Source organism: Chiloscyllium plagiosum, chromosome 13, assembly GCF_004010195.1.
Source record: "Chiloscyllium plagiosum isolate BGI_BamShark_2017 chromosome 13, ASM401019v2, whole genome shotgun sequence".
Lineage (NCBI taxonomy): Eukaryota > Metazoa > Chordata > Chondrichthyes > Orectolobiformes > Hemiscylliidae > Chiloscyllium > Chiloscyllium plagiosum.
Window position 1 is genome coordinate 81799808 of NC_057722.1, and position 8641 is coordinate 81808448.

At 45.4% G+C, this 8641-nt stretch overlaps 1 protein-coding gene across 1 annotated transcript in view; it reads right to left on the bottom strand.

The window, feature by feature from the left end:
• nyap2a (neuronal tyrosine-phosphorylated phosphoinositide-3-kinase adaptor 2a) overlaps positions 1-774 on the bottom strand; it is a 62588-nt gene extending 61814 nt beyond the window's left edge. The window contains exons 1-2 of the mRNA XM_043701671.1: positions 747-774; positions 410-631 (exon numbers count right to left, since the gene is read on the bottom strand). Of these exons, the coding sequence (XP_043557606.1) occupies positions 410-631; positions 747-774 (250 nt within the window). The remainder of the gene's footprint in view (positions 1-409; positions 632-746) is intronic.
• Positions 775-8641: the final 7867 nt, after the last annotated feature.

Genomic DNA, 8641 nt, shown 5'->3' on the forward strand with positions numbered 1-8641 from the left:
TATGTGTGTGTCAGTGTGTGTGTCAGTGTGTGTGTCAGTGTTGATGGGGGGTTGTGACAGTCCCTTACCTGACTGGGTGCTCTCAGAGCTGCTGTCTGTGTCAGTGTGTGTGTCAGTGCCTGTGTCAGTGTGTGTGTGTCAGTGTCTGTGTCAGTGTCTGTGTCAGTGTACGTGTGTGTGTCAGTGTGTGTGTGTCAGTGCATGTGTCTGTGTGTGTCACTGCATGTGTCAGTGTGTGTATGTGTATCTGTGTGTGTGTCAGTGTGTGTGTCAGTGTCGATGGGGCAGTTTGATGTCCCTTACCTGATTGGGTGCTCTCAGAGCTGCTGTGTGTGTCAGTGTGCGTGTGTCAGTGTGCGTGTGTCAGTGTGTGTGTCAGTGTGGATGGGGGGTTGTGACAGTCCCTTACCTGACTGGGTGCTCTCAGAGCTGCTGTGTCCTGCCATCTGAGTCGGACTGACCGAGGACCTCCCGAATCGACTGGACCCTGGTGCTGCTGTCCTTGGGCTCCCATCCCATTCCTGAGATTTTATTGGTTCTCCTGAAGCACCATGAGCCCCTTTCTCTTTGCTGTCAGACTTTGACACCAGCTCAGTGCTATAGCTTCGGCCCTTCAGCTCCTCTCCTGGTTCTGTAAGAAAGTGAAATCACTGAGTTCTCAGAGCCCCCAAAGGCTGAGCCAATGCCCATGTTAGTGGTTAACAGCTGAAGTAACTTTGCCAGTAGCATGTGTGAGTCACGATAACCTTCAGTGCTCAACTGTTGAATAGCCATCTTTACGTAAATCAAATCAAAATGGTCACATTGTCTCCAGTGGTGTGTAGTTTGGGATCTACCTTCATCAGCACTTAATTTTCATAGAATCATAGATTCCCTACAGTGTGGAAACAGGCCCTTCGGCCCAGCAAGTCCACACCGACCCTCCAAAGAGGAACCCATCCAGACCCATTCCACTACTGTATTATCACCTCTGACTAATGCACCTAACCTACACATCCCTGAATACTACGGGCAATTTAGCATGGCCAATTCACCCTGACCCGCACATCTTTGGACTGTGGGAGGAAACCGGAGCACCCGGAGGAAACCCACGCAGACACGGGGAGAACGTGCAAACTCCACACAGTCAGTCGCCTGAGGGGAGAATTGAATCAGCCAAGAAAATTGTGGCCAGGTTGCAAATATATAAAGGTCTTTCTGTGGGGGAGGAGAAGCTGATTGAAAGAAGATTTTACTTCTGTTTGGACATGTGAACATGTTTCAGTATCTACTTATTACAACAGGAATTAATACAACCAAACCTTCAAGCCCTGTTTTAAAATGGATCTGAATATGATTGGTTTATTCATACTTCTGTATATAATGAAGAAACCCCACAGAGTGGTGACACGGTGGCACAGTGGTTAGCACCGCTGCCTCACAGTGCCAGGGACCCAAGTTCGATTCCCGCCTCAGACAACTGTCTGTGTGGAATTTGCACGTTCTCCCCGTGTCTGTGTGTGTTTCCTCCCACAGTCCAAAGATGTGCAGGTTAGGTGAATTGGCCATGCTAAATCACCCAGTGCCCAGCGATGTATAGGTTAGGTGCATTAATCAGGGGTAAATATAGGGGAATGGTCTGTGTGGGTTACCCTTTGGAGGGTCAAAGGGCCTGTTTCCATATTGTCGGGATTCTAGATCCTGCTGTAGTAGGAAGTGGCATAGCCCTGACTGAAGGTGGTCAGTACAGTAGGATATGGACTTGCCCTGAATTGAATACTCACCACAGCATTCAGCTTTGAAACTACAACAGTTCCAAACTGAATACTGTGGGTCCCACAGGGTGTGGGATCACATCTTATACAGACAGGGAGACCCCAGTGGATACTGGAAGAGAGTAGATTCTGGATCAGTGGTGCTGGAAGAGCACAGCATTTCAGGCAGCATCCGAGGACAGGCAAAATTGACGTTTCGGGCAAAAGCCATTCCTGATGAAGGGCTTTTGCCCGAAATGTCGATTTTGCCTGTCCTCGGATGCTGCCTGAATTGCTGTGCTCTTCCAGCACCACTGATCCAGAATCTGGTTTCCAGCATCTGCAGTCATTGTTTTTACTGGAAGAGAGTACTCAATATGCAAAAGGTACCCTCCAGTCAAACACAATTTGTGTTTATTGAATATGTCATTATAAGGATGAGATTATCCCAGGCTTTTCTTGTCTATAGACATTCTCCTGCGCAATGTATTTAAAGGAATAGAGTCAGTGTATGGAGCTCAATGAGTACATATCCAATACAATTGCAAAAATGGTCAGCATTCCAAAAACCACCAGGGACACAGGGGCCATTCTTCAGTTCCCAGTATAGGGCTTACTTTAGCCGGCCATTAACCTGCTTATCAATTACAGTTATGGATTCATTAGCATAGACTTCAGATTCAATGCTTAACATTTTGTTCTGCTGCTTTCTTTTTGTGTCAGTTTAATATAATTATACAATCACTTTCTCCAGTTCGCAACTCTGATGGGATTAATTGATCTGCACATTGCTCCTGTGTTGGTCTTCACATTTGTAAGCAGAAATATTTTTAATGTACAACCATGGTACCATAGTACCAGGCATCTTCAAACCAGAGACCATCTACCAATGGTACACACTGACCTCGGTCTCCCCTTCCAGGTATCAGGACAGTCGGTGCACACAGAGTTCAATTGGACTCTTTAGTCCGTTTGATAATAAATAGCTGTTGTATGAAAGGTTGGTGATGAGTAAAATACTGTGAGCTGACCTCAAGTTGAGATCTATGCTATTTCCTGGACAAACTTTGAGTTTTTTCACCTAGCAGGTGGTGGGGATTTGGAACACACTTCCTGGGAGGGGGCCGAGGAGGGGGCCGAGAAGGGGAAATCTCACAGCCTTTACACAGTACTGGGATGAGCAGGTGAAGTGTCATAACTATGAGCCAGGTTCTGAAAAGTGGGATTAGTGTAGATGGGTCAGCACAGACTTGATGGACAGAAGGGCCTCTCCTGAAATGTATAATTCTATGATGATCCATAGACATGTTTGGTTTTTTTACCCACATCAACACCTTTTCATTCAAGAGTCCATTCTTTGAAAAGTAAGCTCTTAAAGTAAGCAAATCTTTTTATGCCGTTCAGAATTAAATGTATAACTTCGCGATGCTGACTGAAACATTACTTCCATGGTCTTGACATTTATCGACAAAACCTTTGGCCTCTTTGGAAAACGTCCAATGATTTCCAGTTTGTAGCTGTAAGTGTACAGCCATCAGCACTCCTCAGGAACAGACAGGAGTGTCCTCTTACATTGCCCATAGTGTACATGGGGCCTCTCAGGTAGAGGAGCAGGCGTAGGCCATTCAGCCCATCAGATCTACTTCAACATTCAATAAGATCACGGCTGATCTGATAATCTCCAACTCCACTCACCAGTCTTTTCCCCAACTCCTTTACTAATTAAAACTCTGCTTACCTCATCCTTTGAAATCAGTAATGCCTCAGCTTTGACAGACTTTTGCAGTAACACACTTCACAGATATATTACCTTCTGGGCAAAGTAATTCCTTCTCATCTCAATCCTAACTGAGCAACCCTTTAATCTGAGATGACACTCCGTAGTCTCCCACAAGGGGAAATAACCTTGCCACAATCACCACACCAAGCCACCAAGAACGGTTATTTTGAGTTCTGTTTCCGTAAGGTTTCATTCAGTTATGTCTCATTTTTCCGAACTCAGTGAGAACCAGAGCCAAGAGTGTGGTGCTGGAAAAGCACAGCAGGTGAGGCAGCATCTGAGGAGCAGGAAAATCGCCCTGATGAAGGGCTTTTACCCAAAACATCGATTCACCTGCTCCTCAGATGCTGCCTGATGTGCTGTCCTTTTCCAGCATCACACTCTTGGCTCTAATCTCCAGCATTTGCAGTCCTCATTTTCACCTCCTCAGTGAATACCAGGCCAATCTACTTGAAGAAATGCTATGACAATTATACAAGGTGATGGTGAGGCTGCACCTGGAGTATTGTATCCAGTTCTGGTCTCCTTACTTGAGGGAGGAGGTGGTGGCACTGGAGGCAGTTCAGAGGAGGGTCACCAGATTGATTCCAGGGGTGAAAGGGCTGTCCTACGAGGTGGAGATGAACAGCTTGGGTTTGTACTCACTGGGGTTCAGAATAATGAGGGGGGATCTGATTGAGGGATATAGCATTCTAAGGGGGATTGATAAGGTGGGTGTGGAACAGATGATCCCCCTTAAAGGATAGTCTTGAACAAGAAGATATAGATACAGAGCGAGAGGAGGTCATTTCAAAACCGAGATGAGGGAAAACTATTTCTCTGAGAGAGTTGTGAATCTGTGGAACTCACTACCCAGAGGGTGGTTCATGTGTGGAATGAACGTCCTGAGGAGGCGGTGGACGCGAGTACAGTTATCACACTTAGAAGACATTTGGATAGATGCATGAGCAGGAAATGCTTGGAGGGCTGTGGGCCAGGAGCAGGCAGCTGAGTCTGGTTTAGTTTGAGATTATGTTCAGCGTGGTGTAGTTGGACTGAAGACTCTGTTTTCCACACTGTATGACCCTACAATTTGAAAGAAGTCAATATGTTTTTGTTGAAAACTGGGATAAAAGGCTAAGGAAAGCAGGCCGGAACTGAGACCAGGGTAAGATCAGACAGGATCATGTGAAATGACAGAGGGGCCTCAAAGGACTCACAGGCCTACTCCTGTTCCTATGTTCCTCACCTCTCCTCATAAGACAGTTACTTCATATGTTGACAAAGGCCTACAAGGCAGATTGGTACAAAATACAAAATCACATGGGATTCTGGGGTTGTGGGGGGGCGGAGCTGGCTGGATGGAGACAACACTGGCTTGGTCATAGAAGACAGAGGATTGCGGTGGAAGAGGTGTTTTTTCAGAATGGAGACTGGTAACTATGTAAATGGCAGAACCCTTTGGGACATTAACATACAGACGGATCTGGGAGTGCAGGTCCACAGTTCCCTAAATGTGACAGCACAGGCGGCCAAGGTGATTAACAAGGCAGCTGGCATGCTGGCCTTCATCTGTCGGGGCATGGAGTACAAGAGTTGGCAAACCATGTTGCAGCGACAATAAACCTTGTTAGGCTGCATTTGGAGTACGGTGTGCAGTTTTGGTCACCACACTGCCAGAAGGATGTGGAAACTTTACAGAGAGTGCAGAGAAGGTTCACCAGGATATTGCCTGGTCTCAAGGGCATTGGCCAATGGGGAAAGGTTAAAAAGACTAGGATTGTTTTCACTGGAAAGACAGCGGCTGAGAGGAGACCGATAGAGGTCTACAAGATTATGCGAGGTATAAATAGGTGGCAGTCAGAGGCTTTCTCCCAGGGTTGGGAGAAAGGGGACACAGGTTCAAGGTGAGAAAGGGAAGGTTTAAGGGAGATGTGCGAAGGAAGGTTTTCACACAGAGAGTGGTAGGAGCTTTCCAGAAGAGGTGGTAGAAGCAGGCCCATTGGTGATGTTTAAGAGGCATCTGGATGGTTACATAAATAGGAAGGGAACAGAAGGATATGGTTTTAAAAAGGCAAAAGGTTTGCTTTTCAGTTTAGTTCAGGCATGATGATCGGCACAGGCTTGGAGAGCCAAAGGACCTGTTGCTGTGCTGGACTTCTCTCCTGTATACCCAGGATCAGCTGAGTGAACCTTTTGAGACTGCCTCCAATGCCACTCTATCTTTTAGAACATAAAACATAGAACAGTATAGCACAGGAACAGGCCCTCCGGCCCACAATGTTGTGCTGAACATGACACTAAATTAAACTAATCCCTCCTGCCTGCCCTTAGTCCATATCCCTCCATTCCTTGTATGTTCATGGGCTTATCAAAAAGCCCCTATCATATCTACCTCCACCACCATCACCAGGGTGTTCCAGACTCCTCCCGCTCTCTGTCTAAAAAACTTGCCCCTCACATCAGTATTGAACTTTCCCCCTCTCACCTTAAATGCAGGCCCCCTCAAATTAGCATTTTCGTAGATAAGGGGTCAATAGACCACATTTGATGCAGTGTGGCATCATGGAGCCCTAGCAAAACTGGACCCAGTATCAGGGGGCAAACTCTCTGCTGGTTAGAGGCATACCTGGCACATAGGAAACTATGAAACTTTCACACATCATCAGTTCCAGAAATACTGATTCCCTCATGGGCTGGTCCAGAAACTGCTCCAGAAAACCATCTCATAGACATTCTATGAATTTGTTTTCTGGGGATTTGTTAGCAACCTGATTTTCTCAGTCCACCTGCACATTGAAGTGCCCTAGGCTTATTGTAAAAGTGCCTTTCTTACATGCCTTTTATAGACCAGGAATACAGGGCAGGCATGTAGTTGATAAGAATGAGGAATGTAAAGTTTTTGTCAGCTAATATTTGTTACTTTAATAAACAAGAGTCTAAGAACCAATGTCCCCCAGACCTGACGTTAGAGTTCTAGAACAGGTAGCTGCAGAGATGATGAATGGACTGCTCATGATTACCAAACTTTCGGTGATTTAGGAACAGTTCCAAATGGTGGGAAGTTATGAAACATAATGCCACGATTCAGAATGAAGAGAATGGAATGTATGGAACTACAGGCCAATTAGCCTGATATCAGTCATCAGTAAAATTATGGAATCTATTATAAACAAGTCTTAACAATCCACTTTGAGAAAATCATTGCACGGTCAATCTGTCCACATGACCTTACGAAAGGGAATTCATGTTTGACAACTTTGTAAGAAGTTTGTGAAGATGTAGCTAGCATTGTGGATGAAAAGGAGATGTAGTGGATGTAGTATTCCTGGATTTTCTAAAGGTTTTACCATAAAGAATGATACTAAAGGCTAATATGCAACATGTGGGCGTTTAGAGTTCGAGAAAGCACATTAAAATGTTTGGTGGATTGATGAATGCAGAGGCAGCAGAGAGCAGGAGAAAATGGGATATTTTCACCTTGTCAGGCTGTCTGGAATGCTGTAATGAACAGGGCTGGGGTCTCAATAATTTAGAATCTATATTACTGACTTATATGAAGAGACAGAGTAATGCATCCATGTTTGCTGATAATGCTAACCTACTAGGAATGCAAGCTGGGAAGTTGACACAGGGAGGCTGCATATCATGTGGAGAGGTTACTAATGGATGACCAGGATAGCACATGGAGTGCACATTGAGGTAATCTGAAGTTATTCACTTTGGTAATGAGAATAAGTGAGTCATAGTCAGATTTAAGATGGTACTGGAAATTGTTGAAGAGGTTTTCGCAAGTGTCAGACTTTTCCCTAGTGTTCATTTCCCTCGCATTTCCTTCTGAGGAAGGGTCACTGGACCTGAAACATTAACTCTGATTTCTTTCCACAGATGCTGCCAGACCTGCTGAGCTTTTTCAGCAATTTCAGTTCAAGAAGGCGAGAAAACAAGAGCAGAGATATACTCCTGAGGCTGAATAAGGCTCTAGTCGGATCAGATTTGGAATATTGTGAGCAGTTTCGGGTCCTGTATCCAAGGAAGGATGTGCTGGTGTTGGAGGGGAGTCCAGAGGAGGTATACAAGAATGATCCCGGGATGAAGGGCTTGCCATGTGAGGAGAGGTTGAGGACCCAAACTCCGTACTTGACTGAAACTTATAGAAGACAGAGATTCCTGGCTTGAGTGGACATGGAGAAGATTTTCCATGACTGGGAGAGACTAGGACCCGAGGGCACAGCCTCAGAGTGAGGGGACAACCCTTTAGAAATGGGATGGAGAGGAATGTCCTCAGCCAGAGGGTGGGGAATCTGTGGAACTCATTGCTGCAGAGGGCTGTGGGGGCCAACTCACTGAGTGTATTTAAGACGGATAGATAGGTTCTTCATTAGTAACAGGATTATGGAGAAAAGGCAGTAGAATGGGATTGAGAAACCTATCAGCCATGATTGAATAGTGGAGCAGACTCGATGGGCTGAATGGCCTTATTCTGCTCCAATGGTACAGTTGCAGGATATGACTAAAGCCAAATTAGCAGAGCTAGCCAGGAGACTGGAAATAGAGTTGTCAGAGCAAGCAAAGAAATCAGAGATGATAGATTTAGGATGTAGGTTTACTCGCTGAACTGGAAGGTTCATTTCCAGACATTTCGTCACCCTACTAGGTAACATCTTCAGTGGGCCTCAGGGGAAAATTCCTGCTTTCTATTTATATGTTTGGGTTTCTTGGGGTTGTGATGTCATTTCCTGTGGTGATGTTATTTCCTGTGGTGAAGTCACTTCCTGTTCTTTTTCTCAGGGGGTGGTAGATGGGGTCTAACTTGATGTATTTGTTGATGGAGTTGACCCCATCTACCACACCCTGAGAAAAGGAACAGTAAGTGACTTCAAAACAGGAAATGACATCACCAACCCAAACATATAAATAGACAGCAGGAATTTTCAGCAGTACTTCACCTGAGGCCCACTGAAGATGTTACCTAATAGGGTAACGAAACATCTGGAAATTAACCTTCCAGCTCAGTGAGCAAACCTACATCCAAAACCTCAACCTGAGCTACACATCCTCTCGAAACTCACTATGGTAGATTTAATAATGGAATAGTTGGGTTGAGTATAGCCAGTGAGGTTGGGTAGAGGGAGTAGAGCCAGTGAGG